This window comes from Lepus europaeus, chromosome 5, assembly GCF_033115175.1.
Source record: "Lepus europaeus isolate LE1 chromosome 5, mLepTim1.pri, whole genome shotgun sequence".
NCBI classification, from domain to species: Eukaryota; Metazoa; Chordata; class Mammalia; order Lagomorpha; family Leporidae; genus Lepus; species Lepus europaeus.
Window position 1 is genome coordinate 78,937,198 of NC_084831.1, and position 16,468 is coordinate 78,953,665.

The 16,468-nt window shown below is 45.4% G+C and overlaps 1 protein-coding gene across 1 annotated transcript in view; it reads right to left on the reverse strand.

The window, feature by feature from the left end:
* The window catches only part of DDAH1 (dimethylarginine dimethylaminohydrolase 1), a 164,631-nt gene extending 148,952 nt beyond the window's left edge, over positions 1-15,679 (reverse strand). Inside the window, exon 1 of the mRNA XM_062191644.1 lies at positions 15,298-15,679. Within this exon, the coding sequence (XP_062047628.1) occupies positions 15,298-15,600 (303 nt within the window). The 5' untranslated portion in view covers positions 15,601-15,679. The remainder of the gene's footprint in view (positions 1-15,297) is intronic.
* Positions 15,680-16,468: the final 789 nt, after the last annotated feature.

The window sequence follows — 16,468 nt, forward strand, 5'->3', positions numbered from 1 at the left end:
TGATGATCCATATTCACCAAGCCTGATTCACAGAAAGGCATTGTGGGAAAATGGATTTTATCCAACTCTGATTGAGAATATGTATAAACTGTGTGTGTATTTGTGTATGGGAGTTTTGAAAATAGGCCAAGGGATAGTAGCTGTTACATCTGCAGAATTTCCAGTTATAAGGCTGACCTCAGGGGCAGGCAAGTGCTCTGGGGAGCATGTATCGAATCATAACTGAGCTTCTGGCTATGCTGAGGCCAGTGGGCTATATCTTACTTTCAAGAAAATGTTGTAACTTAAATCTGTATTGCTCCATCCCCTCACCAAGAAGCTCCTCTCTAGGGTCCAGTTTGGAAGCAATATTAATCCTCAGTTTTCTTACAAAACACTCAGAGCCTTCAGTCATTCAGCTCAATGTTCATGAAGAAAAATGCAAACAGGGACGTGGCAATTGCACTACTCACTTTTTTCTCATGAAATTACAGCTCCAAGTTGCACAACTTCAGGCCCATTTTCTACAAACACACAATTTCTCCAGATGCAACCACACAGTTTGCCCCCACCGCTGATGTCTCCTACCAAAATTTTTAAAAACGCTGTTTTGGGTGGTGGGGGCAGGCAAATGAGCCTGTATAAGAAAGTGCTCCACTCACAGTACTAGGCTGCTTAGCTGTTACCACTGAAAATCAGATGCTGCTTTCCAATAATCACAGATTAACCCACCACTAAACATTCACACACTTGTCAGAATGAACCCAGTCTAAACATCCGATCAAATGTCTCATTTTTAGTGGGCACCATCACTAACAAGTATTGCTGAAATGGGTTATGTGGGGGAGAGAATAAAATTTCTTTTAGCCCTTCGTACAAAAAGCCTGGATTTCCACTTGTCTGGTGTCACAAAGTGTCAAGAAAAGAGTGAAACCTGTGATTTTCAAGGTCACATCTAGGCCTTTAGGGAGTGATCTGAAAATGACATGAGAGTTATTACGATGTTTTATCATATTTTGTGTTTGGACGCATGTTTAAGTTCTCTGAACTCAAAAATATACCCAAGTTTCTATCCCCATTCCAAGCATATCCGGGGCCAGCTCCTGATGTGGGAGCCTGGGGGCTCCTGGTGACAGGGTAGGTAGGTCTCAGCCTCCACTGACAGCTTCTGGGAGGAAGCCACTGCTTCCAGCTAGAAAAAGGCTCGGATTGTGATGTGTCATCACTCAGTCTACCTGAGAATGTCTGCAAAAGGTTCAAGCTCCAACAGGAAACCATGATTTCCTACCCCACCTCCCCCCTTTTCTGAGAAGCAGAGAGACAGACAAAGCTCCTATCTGCTGGCTAATACCCCGAATGCCCACAATGGCCAGGACTGTGCCACACCAAAACAGGGAACTGGTAATTTAACCTAGGTCTATCGTTTGGGTGGCAAGGACACAACTACTTGAACAATCACCTACAAACCCCTCCAAGGGTGTGCACTGGCTGGAAGCTGGAGTCAGGAGCCAGAGCTGGGATTTGAACCCAGGCACTCTTAGGTGGGACATGGTCATCTTAATCGGTGTCTTAACTGCTGTGTCAAATGCTTGCCTCTGTCTTCCTGTCTTATCAATGCAATCACCCCTTTAACTGATTTAGAAAATGGCACCAGAGGAGGAAAGGTAGACGAGGCTTCTAGCAAATGGTGAAGTTGAAAAACTTCCTGCTCCTCATGGTCTCCAAATGCTTTTACCAGGTCACAGGGAATGAGAGACTAATACCACTTTGCTAAATCAACAAGGGTCTAAACAGGTGGGAAAACATGTTAGGAGTTATCTCTAGTGAGTGGAAATCAAATGTCACTTGACATGCATAGGAAACAATGCTGATATTTACTAACTTACTGAATTCAAGAAGTAAAGAGACAGAGTGAGATGGAAAGACAGAGAGTTCCAATCTATTGACTAACTCCCCAAATGCTCACAATAGTTGGTGCTGGGCCAGGTCAAACGTAGGTGCCAGGATCTCTCAAGTGAGTGCATAGAACCAACTATTTGAATCATAATCTGCTAACTCTCAGGGTGCACATTAGTAGAAACCTGTAAATAGAGACAGAGCTGGGACTTGAACCCAGCCATTCCAGTATGGGATATGGGCATTCTAACTGGTGGCTTAACTAACAGGCTAAACCACCCACTCCAAAGGTTTAGATTTTTGCCATGATTGTCAGAGTCTCACTAACCAACAGGCGTGGCCCTTGAGAACTTCTACAAAGAGAAGTGGTGCAATCTGGTTGAACAGGAATGCAATGAATTCTCACTTTAAAAATAAAGTCATGAGCCCAGCACTGTGGCATAGCAGGTAAAGCCACTACCTGCAGTGTCGGCATCCCAAATGGGCACCAGTTCAAGTCCCAGCTGCTCCACTTCCAATCCAGCTCCCTGTTAATGCACCTGAGAAAGCCAAGGAAGATGGTCCAAGTTCTTGGGCCCCTGTACCCATGTGGGAAGACCTGGGAAGAATCTCCTGGCTTCTGGCTTTGCATCAGCCCAGCTCTGGCCATTGAAGCCATTTGTGGAGTTATCCAGCTGACAGAAGATCTCTCTTTGTCTCTTCCTCTCTCTAACTCTACCTTTCAAATAAATAAATGTTTTAAAATATATATATATTATTTACCTAATCAGTACAAACACAAATGTATACAGATGAAACACATTTCATGAAATGATTCTTACCCTTACTATGTTGCAGTATGCTGATATTTTCTATTGATTCTGAAACAATAATATCGGAAGATCAGGTCATGATCCATTAAAATGATTTCATGGCCCACTAGTGTGTGGAGAGCAGCAAGTGGGAAAAGTAAACAATACAAAAAAACCATATCCTGAAGCTGTTATCTGTTCCCATTAAACTGTTTCTATGTTTGGGATGGGCTGGAGTGACTTGACGGTTAGGGAAGCACAGAGTCTTAGGTTTGGTTTGAGAGCAACAGAGAAAAATGAAGAAATCAGTGATTTTTTCTGACTGGGATCCCTCAACCTCCAATCCTAGGTTTTTAGAGGCAGGCAGCTGGAAAACCAGGGACCTGATGCAGGACAAAGATGGCACAGAGAAAAGTGGAAAACATCCAAAGTAAGAGCAAAGAAAAGAAAATACTCAATTTAAATTCCTCCATATAAAACTCTTGAGCCAGAAAATATGATAGCATCATAAATGGTATAAAATATGACCTGAAGTTATATTATTCACATTTCCTGAAATGATGGTTCCCTTATGACTTGAAAAAAAGAAAAATTAAGAGAATAAAATGTGTTTTTCCTCTAATATTATTGTGCAACTGCATCAAATGAAGTCATTAATTTGGAATAGTTCCAGGTTGAAAATGTCTACAAGCGTATCTCCACATTTTAAAAAAAAATAATTATCCCTCTATCTTACTAGACTAAGCATCTCACTGTTTGGACAGCTAACTATAGAAAGGTTACATATATATATATATATATATATATATATATTTTTTTTTTTTTTGACAGGCAGAGTGGACAGTGAGAGAGAGAGACAGAGAGAAAGGTCTTCCTTTTCCGTTGGTTTACCCCCCGCTGATCCAAAGCCCGGAGCCAGGTGCTTCTCCTGGTTCCCATGCCGGTGCAGGGCCTAAGCACTTGGGCCATCCTCCACTGCCTTCCCAGGCCACAGCAGAGAGCTGGACTGGAAGAGCAGCAACCGGGACAGAATCTGGCGTCCTGACTGGAGCTAGAACCCGGGGTGCCAGCACCGCAGGCGGAGGATTAGCCAAGTGAGCCCCAGCGCCGGCCGAAAGGTTACATTTAAACAGGCGTCTTTTACTTTTTTTTGTCTTCGCTCATGAAGTTTCAGAAGACAAAAGTCAAGATCTGGGAAATAAAACTAAAGGTTAGGCATTAGATATAGGGTCCAGGGGGAGCTTTATGTGGTTCAGCAGGTCACGCCACTACTGGGGATGCTCACATCTCACCTGGGAGTGCTGGCTGGAGTCTGGGCTCATGTACATGGAGTTCCTGGCTTCTGGCTTCAGCCTGGCCCAGCCCCAGCTGTTATAGTTATTTGGGGAACAAACCAGCAGATGGAAGAGATTTCTTTCTCTCTCTATGTCTTTCAAATAAATTGTCTTTTCTTTCTTTTTTTTTTTTTTTAAATGTATTTATTTGAAAGGCAGAGTTACAGAAAAGCATAGTCAGAAAGAGAGAGAGGGGCAGAGGGGCAGAGGGGGAGAGGGGGAGAGAGGAAGAGGGGGAGAGAGGGAGAGAAGGAGAAAGGGAGAGAGGGGGAGAGGGGGAGAGGAGGAAGAGAGGGAGAGAGGGAGAGAGGGAGAGAGAGAGAGAGAGGAGGGAGAGAGGGAGAGAGGGAGAGAGGAGGGAGAGAGGGAGAGAGAGAGAGAGGGAGAGAGGGAGAGAGGGAGAGAGGAAGAGAGGGAGAGAAGTCTTCCATCCACTGGTTCATTCCCCAAGTGGCCACAAGGGCCGATCTGAAGCCCGGAGCCAAGAGCTCTTCCTGCTTTCGCTCTTTTTTCTTTTTAAAGACAGGATTATCAGGGCCAGCACTGTGGCATAGGAGGTAAAGCCGCCACCTGCTGTGCCAGCATCCTATATAGGCGCTGGTTCGAGTCCCAGCTGCTCCACTTCCAATCCAGCTTTCTGCTATGGCTTGGGAAAGCAGTGGAAGATGGCCCAAGTCCTTGGGCCCCTGCACCCATGTGGGAGACCCAGAGGAAGCTCTTGGCTCCTAGCTTCGGATTGGCTCTTGCAGCCACTTTGAAGAGTGAATCAGTGGCTAGAAGATGACCCCCCCCCCCCCGCCCCCGCGCCTCTGCTTCTCTGTATCTCTGCCTTTCAAATAAAGAAATCTTAAAAATAAATAAAGACAGGATTCTCATGGGAAAATCACAACTTCCACCCCATACCTTGCAACCACTGCTCTGCATTTCTTCAGCCCATTGACTCCCATTTGCCACAGAAACATCAACTGTATGACACTGATGAAAGTGGTCTGTGATGGTAGAAATTATGTGAGTCTGTGGATCTAATGCTATTTCAGTGGCTTTTATTTAACTTCTTTTATGGGAAAAATTACTTACTGAATGTGCTATAAATGGTTGAGTAAGCAGAGCCTTGGAAACAGATTTAACAAATCCAACTTCATCACATAATGGATTATCATTAGCAAGGCATGAGTTTATATGATCGGTTAATTAAGTAGAACAAATATAATGTCTTGGGTTGATAAAATCCAAGATGTTTTACTCATCAAACTCCAATCCATCTCTTCAATGTACTTACCTTCATCTCCCCACTGTCCCCCACCTCTTTATACCTTTCCAACCCTACACTTTCCAAGCCAACGCAACCCATGTACCAAAAGAAAAGAACAATATCTTCAAACTGAGAAGGTTATTAGGCCTCATTATCACTGCAAGCATCGACACTAGTGTCTCTCGATCCCTAAAACAGTGCAGTACCCCCCACTGTGCTGTTTCCTGCAGTGTGTACAGCATTCAGCCCATGGTTAAATGCATGTTTAGTTTAGGCTGCATTTGATTTATATATTACTGTGAGATTCAATGCTGAATATTCCCCAGATAGAGAGATCTGTGAGTAAAGAACACATTTCAACAGCAAATACAGATTACTTCTTTTTTTTTTTTACTTGCTACCGACACAAGTAATGATATATATATAACTGTATACTACAGGGATCAGCTTTGCCCGATACATCCTAATGTGACAACTTACAGACCTATAAGGAAAAATGACTGCCCAACAAAGAATACACTAATAATTTATAGAACCAAGTAAAAGTGCCTTGCCAGAAGCTAAATGACAAACTCAAGAAACGAGTCTCAGACTTGAAGGAGATTTCAGTCCACCTTAGTGTAGCTACACTACACTATTCCCACCAAAGTGTGCTAATCAGGAATCCTGTAAGGGGTGTCAGATACTTATGGAGCATGTGGTTAAGAGGAAAGAGGGCCCCTAGGTGGCCAAGTTCCCTGACTCCGAAACAAGAAATGCAGGTATGGATGTGTTTCTCTTGGCGAACCTGGTATCAAGGATCTGAAATATCAAGAGCTCTGAGGGGACAGCAGGATTTTTTGGAACCCCACATTGCTCCCAATATGAATGAAGTTGATTTTCACAGGACTATCACTCCTGTCCTATCTCATCATGTTCTGTGTACCTGGAAAGCTGTCCCCCTCTGAATCCCCTGATTAATTCTCACTCAATAATTACTCCTTCTTGGGAGCACTGATGGGGGTCAGACACACTCCTGGAGCTTGCACAGCTACCAGACAGAGCTTGAAATAGGACCTGTGGCCAGCGCCGTGGCTCAACAGGCTAATCCTCCACCTTGCGGTGCCAGCACACTGGGTTCTAGTCCCGGTTGGGGTGCCGGATTCTATCCCGGTTGCCCCTCTTCCAGACCAGCTCTCTGGTATGGCCCGGGAAGGCAGTGGAGGATGGCCCAAGTGCTTGGGCCCTGCACCCCATGGGAGACCAGGAGAAGCACCTGGCTCCTGCCTTTCGATCAGTGCGGTGCACTGGCCGCGGTGGCCATTGGAGGGTGAACCAACGGCAAAGGAAGACCTTTCTCTCCGTATCTCTCTCTCTCACTGTCCACTCTGCCTGTCAAAAATAAATAAATAAATAAATAAATAAATAAAAAGGAAAAAAAAAAAGAAATAGGACCTGTGCCCTCTTCTGCCAGGGCAATAGAGATGTCAAATTCACCTATATCCCACCAGTACCAAACATAGAGTCTATCATATAATATACACTTGCTGAATGCATAATTATATATGGATGATACAACTTCCTGTCTCTTCATTTTTTTAAAGATTTATTTATTTAGAAGAAGTTACAGAGAGGCAGAGGCAGAGGCAGAGGCAGAGAGAGAGAGAGAGAGAGGTCTTCTTCCATCTGCTAGTTCACTCCCTAAATTGCCCCAACAGCCAGAGTTGGGCTGATCCAAAGCCAGGAGCCTGGAGCTTCTTCCAGGTCTCCCACATGGGTTCAGGGGCCCAAGGACTTGGCTCATCCTCTGTGGCTTTCCCAGGCACATTAGCAGGGAGCTCAATCAGAAGTAGAGCAGCAGGGACTCAAAACGGTGCCCATTTGGGATGCTGGCACTGCAGGGGGAGGATTTACCCATTGTGCCACAGTTCCATGCCCTATATCTCCATTTCAATGGCAGAGTACCAATTATGGTACTCGTAATTAATTACTACAACATGCAAATTAGAAAACTGTAATATTTCTTAAACAAAATAAGAACAAAGAAATCAAGGCAAAATTATTTTTTATGAAGGCAAAGAGTTATTTACTTACACATATTCAAATCAAACAACATACTGATACATATATCATCACTGGAATGAGAATTTATCCCTAGGTGTGCCCAGCTGCAAAAGCAACTAAAATCTTGTATTTCCTTTTCCAACCTAAACTGAGTCAGGTTCTTGCCCACATTGATTTGTTGGGCAAAATCAAACCAACCCTGCAACACGTTGTATTTTTATCTTCACACTCTGCTGTGCTGACTTCTCTTGTCATACTTGCTTGGATGATCTAGACACTTAGAAGCAAGGGTATAAAGTCTGGTGATTTATTCCTTTCCATGTGACATTACTGCTCCTTCAGCACTCAGCTTCAGGAAGACGATGGACATTATTAAGTTATTTGACAATGACAAAGTGAACTAGGATGGCATTATGTGCATACATTTTTTAATGGGATTTGCTGTGTGCTATTACTCCTGCTTGTCCATTCGGATGAAAAGTGCCTGTTTATGAAATGAGCCTGCGGACTCTGACAGATTTAATACCTAATATCAGTTAGGGAAAGCAATGGAAGCTAACTGCAAAGGTCAGGTGAGCATGCTGATGGAACATCAGGGGATTCAGTTACAGTTACAAAAATTTACAGACTGCCTGGGGTAGACAATGCACTAAGCCCTCTCTCTCTCTCACTTAGGTGTTATTTTATCTTTAATAACTATCCCCTTGAAAAGGGGGTATGAACACTACGATATATCCAAATCTCCAGTCAGAAATGAGGCTTGGGGCTGGCACTGTGGTACAGCAGGCTAAGCTACTGCCTGTGACACCATCATCCCATTTGGGCAGTGGTTCAAGTCCCCAGTGCTTCACTTCAATCCAGCTCCCTGCTAATGTACCTCGGAAAGCAGAGGATGGCCCAAGTGCCTGAGCCCCTGCCACCACCTATGTGGGAGACCTGAATGAAACTCCTGCCTCCAGGCTCTGACCTGGCCCAGCCCTGGCTGTTGTGGCCATTCGCAGGGTGAACCAGTGGATGGAAGCTCTTTTTCTTTCTGTCTCTCTAACTGCCTTTCAAATAAATACATAAATCCTAGGGAAAAAAAAGTGAGGCTTTCTGAACTGGTTAGAGATTTTAATAGCAAAAGCCCCCCCCCCCCCCAAATAATAACCAACACTCATTTTTTAAAACATCCATCTCCAAATTTTTGTGTAAGTAGTAAGATGCCACAAATAATTTACTTAGGACAAAGGCAGTGGAAAGTAAATATGTTTGTTCCAGAGTCTTAAGTAGATTTTTCTGTGGCTGTGGTTTATGGTAATGGATGGATACCTACCATTATGCAATAAAGCTAATTTCGAAGAAATCTGAGCTTAAGAAGAATTCAAATACATGCAAAAGCAATTTTCTAGCATATTTGAATTACAAGGAATCCAGCCCTGCTTTCCTTGTCTTCTAATGATTCTCTAATGATTCTAAGAACCTCTGTAGAAAGCTCATTTTCAGCTAATAGTATCTAATGGAAGTCACTCCCTACTCATCATTCTGTTCTTTTATTTTCAAGGCCTTCGAGATCAACTGCACAGGAATAGATTGCATTATTAGATGCATCCCAGTCTCTGAGAGACATCAATTTCCAAATGTTATTGCCAAGGCCATGCGAAAGAGTTGAAAAGAAACACCCTGAAAAAGGAGCATTTGTTCTGATGGCTTATCCGGAGCCGTTAACCTGCTGCCATGTGAAGAGACTGCAGTGTGCTCACTTTCCATCTTGGCGAGAGGCAGAGTTATTTCTAATTATACTTTAAGGCCGTTTTCTCAGCTGAAGTTAAACAAAAGTTGAGAAAATGTATGCACTTTGAAAAGCAATCATCCACTCTGCTGGTAAATCACACACAATGAAATACAAATTCTGCCTGGGCAATTTAGGGGGTTCATGTAAATGACTGATTACTATTTTCTTTTTTTTATTTTTTTAAAATTATTTATTTATTTATTTATTTTTTCTGATTACTATTTTCTAACTAACAGGAAAACAAGTTACTCTCATTGGTGAGAGAAGGGAAGTAAAAAATATTCACTTAATGTCCCAGTTAGACCGTATATCGTTAATGTGTAAAATGGGAACCAGATACTTACTCTATATCTGTTTAATGTTCTGTTAGGATTAAGCACAGACTGGTGACAAGCCCTTCAAACAAAAATGACCTTCATGTTTTCACGAAAACGTCATTTCTGCAACTTATTAACCAGGTGTGATTTGGGACAAGCGAGTTCCCTTCTGTTACGTTAGCCTCAGGTTTCTTATGATTTTGTACAATTTACACACGATCAGCAACTAGGTATTGGGGCCAGCACTGTGGTACAGGGTTTAAGATGCTGCTTGGGATCCTCACATCACTTATCAGACACTGGTTTGAGTCCCAGCTGCTCCATTTCTGATCCAGCTTCCTGTCAGTGTGCCTGAGAAGGCAGTGGATGATGGCCCAAGCGATTGGGGCCCTGCCACCCATGGGAGAGGCCCATATGGAGTTCCTTGCTCCTGGCTTCAGGCAAGCCCACACCTGGCTTTTGCAGCCATTTTGGGAGTAGACCAGCAGATGGAAGATCCTCTTTCTCTCTTTGTCTCTCCCTGTCACTCTGCCTGTTAAATAAATATATAAATCTTTTTAAAAAAAAATAAACTCCGCATATGTGTTTACTCTGCTATTAGACATGATCTTGATGTTCACCTTCGCTCTGGGACATAACTGTGCTTTTTCCTAACTAGAGAATAAACTCAGGACCAAAATATGTAGATCCTAACTGTTATGTTCCCTAATATAAGGAGAATGCCTATCCCAAAATACACTGCCCACCTCTTCTATTTATACCCACATCCCCTCACTTGATGCCTAATTCTACTTCTGGGATTTATTACCTACCTTGTGCTATGCCGTCTTCCTAAAGAGGTCTCTAAAAATGCAAATGCTCAAGGAAAGTAATTATAACTATTATCACTTTGTGATAATGTGTTTGTGTGGTTTTGCTCCTGAATTGAATTATCTCACACACTAATTTTTGGTATCTGGAAAAGGATAAAATTGCTTTTAAAGAGGGACCAAAGGGCACAGGATATGTTCCACAATGTTGCTTAAATAAGCTGTGCCAGTTAATCATTCACTAGGCACTAAAAACCTTGTAGGAGGAAACTAAAGAAAATGGTGTAAGTAATTGCCTCTAAGGAGGGGATCTGGGCAGCCCTGTGTAGGGGCGAGGCTAGTGTTGTGGTGCAAAGTGTTAAGCTGCTGCTTGGGATGCCCAAATCCCACTGGGACACCTGCGTCCCATATTAGAGTGCTGATTCAAGTTCCAGCTGCTCCGTTCTGATCCACCTTCCTGCTAATACATCCTGGGAGGCAGTAGATCATTGCCCAAATACTTACGCCCCTGCCAACCACGAAAGAGACCAGAGAATTCCTAGCGCCTGGCTTCAGCCTGGCCCAGCCAGGGCTGTTGTGGCCATTTGGGGAATGAACCAGTGGAAAATGTATCTTTTTCTGTCTCTGTCACTTTGTGTTTCAAATAGATGAAAATAAACATTAAAAAAAAAAAAAGAATGGTCGTAGAAGGTAAGACTGTATACTCTCTTGCACATCTTGCATTTGGTCCTGCTGCCATGTATTATGTCTCAAAAAGTTTAATTTTAAAAAAACTTCATCTTCACACCTTGCCACTTGTACTAAACCAAATTTTAGGTAATTTTCACAGGATGGGACATTTAGAAGTTGATTTTTCTCCCTAAAATGTTCAATTGGATTCATCTAAAATATGATAGGCTTGGGGCTGGTGCTGTAGCATAGTGGGTAAAGCCGCTGCCTGCAGTGCCGGAATCCCATATGGGTGCATGTTCAAGACCCAGCTGCTCTACTTCCGATCCAGCTCTCTGTTATGGCCTGGGAGAGCAGTAGAAGATGGCCCAAGTGCTTGGGTCCCTGCACCCACGTAGGAGACCTGGAAGAGGTTCCTGGTTCCTGGCTTTGGATCGGCTCAGCTCCAGCCATTCTAGCTATCTGGGGAGTGAACCAGCAGGTATAAGACTTCACTCTCTGCCTCTGCCTCTCTGTAACTCTGCCTTTCAAATAAATAAATAAATCTTTTAAAAATATAGGATAGGCTCTTCCAGGATGATTTGTCTTTAAAGTATTAAAAACATTAAATACATTAAAAACGCTCATAGTTCTGAAGATAGTCATTAGGCAATTAACATTATTTACTGACTCTCTGTATACATACTCCTTCTCTAAAATGTCAGCTTCCTGTACACACGAACCTGTGTTTTATTAATCTCTGAAGGCCCCACTGAGGCAAACACTGGCTTTCACAGGAGCACTTTCTTGAGTTCAGTTCTCAGTCCCTTCTCCAAAGAAAAAAAGTCACTGAATACAACATCTTTGAATAGAAAGGAATTTCTAAAAATTTGCATAAAAAGAAACAAAATAACAAGATACAGCGACAGGGAGAGGGAGAGGAAGAGAGAAACAAGTCATATGTACTTCTCCTAAAACTTCTGGGACTTATTGGTTGGAAATGTTTGCAAAACACCAAGTTTATCACCAGAAAGAACTGAGATTGACCTGGAACCATGGAGACATCTGCTCAATAAAATCCTTGCTATGCACCCATTTTGTGCAAGGTCTTGGGGATGAATGCTGAACAATGCAGACATGATCCCTGTCCTGACAGTTTACATAATAGTGGGGCACATGGAAAGATCAATCAGCAATTATCATATAGTATGATAAATATCATAGGAGAGAACTGACCAATTCCATTCCTGGAAAGCCAGTATCTAACATCAGAGAGTGGAACTATGACTTTGAAGTCCTGAAAATCTGAGTTCAAATGCCAGTTTCACCAGCTCCACTCTATATTCTTGGCCAATGTATTTACTCTATCGAAGCCACAACTCTAACATTAAAATAGAAACAATGACAATGCTGAGCTCAAAGAGTTTGTGTAAGCATTAATAAAATGCGAGTCCTAAATCAGGCACGGTGTGTGGCACATGGCAAGCTCTCATCAATGTTAGCTAATAATGCTAATGATGCTGGTAAGCTGAGGACTGAAACGTGCATAGAAACAGGCAGGTACAAAAGAAGAGGAGAAGGAAGCAGCTTGTCCCAGACAAAGGAAAAACGTGCCTAGAAAAGCAATAGTAAGGTGATCTTGAGACAAGTGTTGGGAGGTGCGTATGGTCAGGTCAGGGATGCAGCTGATGCTAGAAGGGCAAGTTGAGCCCAGGTTTATGTAAGCTCAACGGGGCCCCTCAAGAGGTGCAAGAGCAGATTTGAGTTTTCAAAAGGTCAGCTTGGCTACAGTGTGGGGATAGAATGAAGAGTAATGGGTCTGGTGTTGAGGAAGGCAGTGATGATCTTTTTAAGAAAATTCCTTGGCTGTGATGGTTTTTCAGAGTTAGGAAGGAAGATATATATGTAACAATTCAATGAAAGCCCTGAAGGAACTACTAGCTCATCTGCATTAGCTAATGGGCATTCATTCATTCATTCATTCATTCAACAAGCATTGACACCTGCTAAGGCAGAGAGCTGGTGCTGTGAGAGATTTCCAAAAACATTACCCTGCTCTCTAACAGCAACCTGTCCAACAGGGACTGCCCATATTCCTCTCCCCAGCAGGCAGGCCTGCTACCCTGGTGACCCAGATCATGTGCAATGGCAAGGGTGTACTTGAGAGAGACCACACACCAGCAGGAGACCCAAACCAGAGGACAGTGTCACAGAAAAGATTAGGATGTGGAGCCAAACACGCGAGATGACTCTCCTCTGCCTCTTTTCAAGCAAACATCACTAACGGGAAGCAAGCTACACATTAGTGTCTGTGTGTGAGAAGGGCTGAAGAAAACGGGAATTTCTGTGTGACTGAGTGAGGGCAGACTTGTAGAAGCAGACCCGCATCTGCACATCAAAAGTCTTGCCCAAATCCAACAACCTGTTAGATCAGGTCAGCCCTCTCCCCTAGAGCAGCTTAGGGGAATCTCTCTGCATCAGGGAGGCTAACAAGTCCAATAACACTGTGCTGATAAAGTCCTGAGAGAAATTTCATGCCCAGAAAGCTCTCCACCCGGCAGTATCCCAGAAGGGGGTAGGGAAGGTGGGAGAGGACAAATGGTGGGTCCATAGCTATAAAAACTCCAGTCTAAAAGCAGACTGAGCGCTCAGTTCTTCACTGAGATGCCCACCTGGTATGTCAGGTGTATTATTTTCATTAAGCTTCACTAGCATGCTCTCTGATGCCTGAAATTCTTTTCTTGTGGGAAGAGAAAAACCTCTGAGCAGCCACCTCCTGTAACATAACTACATTAGTGGATGGCTGACACCTCTTTTTCAAGGAGTAAATTCTTCCATAACCCAAGTGAATAGTCAATGCTGATTAAATATCTTGTCCTATTAACTTCAGGTGGATTCACAGATTGATTGCAATTTGCAGTAGGTATTGTAATGCCCACATTATAGCTGAGAAAACTGAGGCAAGAGACATTTCCTCAAAGTCACACAATCAGGAAGTAGTGGAACTGAGACACAGTCTAATGTTTTCATCCACTGTGCTATCCAACCTGAGACAGTGGACCAAGGGGGCTGGTATCACAATGAAACCAGTTTAAAATGTGCACCTGCAAATTTAGGCAGAAAACAAAGATCACGGCACACTTGGTATCATGAAGGCCAAAGCTCGGAAGTTTTTATTGTAGGAATAAAACGAGTAAATATGGCAGCAGTCTCTTGGGAGCACACTGGACTACCCTGGTCGAATGAGCACCATTCTCAAACGATTTTTGACCCCTATGTTACTCTTCAAGCCACAACTCTACCATATGGCCTAGAACACCTCTGAAAGTATTCGAATGGGTTTCCTTCCTTAGCAGTTTAAAATGGTTAGCAGAGGAGATAAAGGGGGGAAGAAATTGATGAGATCCGAAAGGCTTTTGGTTTTTGGTTAAAGTAGGAGTTAAAGAAAACAGATTATCTCAGTGAGAAATAAATGGAATACACTTATTCTCAAATTACGTGGGTTCCTCCAGCCACACAGCAGAGCACGTGTGGGACCAGCACATATTCAACATAAGCTCTATGAGGCATTTTAACACTTCGGAGTGGACTAAAAACAAAATGAGGAGGGGGAGTGCGGAAAAAGCCTGAGACCTCCAGACATGAAAGAAACCACCTGCTTCTTGAAATGCCGCGGAATGCCACTAGCAGTCTTGGGCCGGGCTCTTAACGGGCAGTGAGAAGATTCCCAAGCCAGATGGCATTTTCAAATCCACCTTCACTGTCTTTCCCCACTAACCTACATTGTGTTTAAAGTAATCATAGCCATTCTCACAAGCTGCAACATTTAAAAGTGGTCACTGACCCCTGAGGACACAAAAAGCTCTTTGAATGGTTGCGAGTTTTTTTTTTTTTAAAAAATAGAGTATGAATTATGAAATTTGTGGAACCAATTTGGTCTCTAAGCCAACACACACCCCCAGCATCCCACAGAGAGTACAGCGCCTCAGACATGGCCCATTCATGCGCACACATTGAGCACCGCTCGCCAGCCACACACTGGGCAAATTCGGTCGCACGCAAATTGTCTCCACCACTGAAAAGTGAGTCGCCAGGCAGGACTTGGGGGGGCTTCAGTGTCACCCACTGGCGCTGTCCCCGGAGAGATGCCAAGGCTCACTCGCCGCGCTCCCCAGGCACACTGAGATTGGCACCTTGCTTGTGCCGGGTATTTACAAATAAAAACGCTTGCGAGATGGCTTCCCCAGCCCACCCACCTGCCGAGTCCCCACCGCACTCGGCTGGATCGCCTCGAAGGCGCCGGCTGCTCTCCCAGACTGGCTCTCACACACACACCCTCGCCCCGCAATGGGAAGTTGTGAACTAGCCGGGGGCCCCGTTCCGCGAGTCCGCGTGGCGCGAGGCCCCGGCGCGCGCCCCCGGCCGCGCCCCTCGCGTCGCCGGCCGGCAGTTACCTCCTTCCTCCGGCTCGGCGCCCCGGGGCGGGTGATGAGGGCCGTCTCCTCGCACACCACGGCCACGTCCTCCACGAACACGCAGTCCGGGAGGCTCTCGTCTGCCGGCAGCTCCACCACCTGCAGCCCCAGCTTGCTGCCCAGCACGCCCACGTAGAGCTGGTGCTGCCGCTCAGCGCGGGCGAAATCCACCTCCTCGCCCTTGGCGCGCCTCAGCGCGTGCTGGCTGAGGGACTCGGGCAGCGCCCGCACCACGGCGTGGGTAGCCCGGCCGAAAGCGGCGGGGTGGCCGAGCCCGGCCATGGCTGCGGGAGGCGGCGGGGCGCGGCGGCAGGGTCGGGGACGGGTAGCGTGCGCGGAGCCTGCGAGCGCCCGGCGGCTCCCCTTGGCAGCGGATGAATGTGGTGCAGAAGGCGCCCGGCTCGCGCCCGGAGCCCTGCCCGCGCCACTGAGCATGCCCAGAGCTCCGGGCGCCGGCCCGCGCGCAACCCGCGCGCCCACTCCGGCGCTCCCAGGTTTTGCGGCCGCGCGGGCCGGAGTTGTAGTCTTGAGCACCGCGTGAGGCGTGGGGCTTGGGAAAGCCACCGAGAAAGCGGTGCGGGCCGGCGCTATACTCAGGTGGGGACACCTTGCTGAGAAGTACCGCCGCCCTGCACCTGATAGTGTATGGACGGCAGGTGCACGCCTCACACCGTCCCCCAGCGCGGACCTGGGGCAGCACGCTGTGGGCTGCATAGAGAGAAGGAAGAGCTTCGAGGTCAAGAAGCGAGACATGGGACAGTTCTTTCGTGCCTAAGTATGTGGGTCTCTTTCCTGGCTGAGCATTCAGTCCTTGCATGGAAAAATAGAAACCATGAGGTCCTAGTCTCTCGGCTCATAGCCTCCCTCCTCTAGTTTAGAGTTCCCTTGCCTTGCTTGTACGGAAATTAACTCACTAAATTGAGGAAGAGGTGCAGCTGAGAGAGGGAGGCTACGACACGAGGGGACCTGTGGTGTCCAGCATCCGCATCCCAGGCACTGTACAGCGGCTCAGTTTCCGGGAAGGGAAAAGTCTTAAAATATTTATCCACAAAAGGATTGCCCTGCACCTCACCTCCTGACCACCAAGAAGCCCTTGAAGAGCTTCTTTTTCCAGGAAGCCTGGGCCCTGTGCAAAAACTAACCACCACCT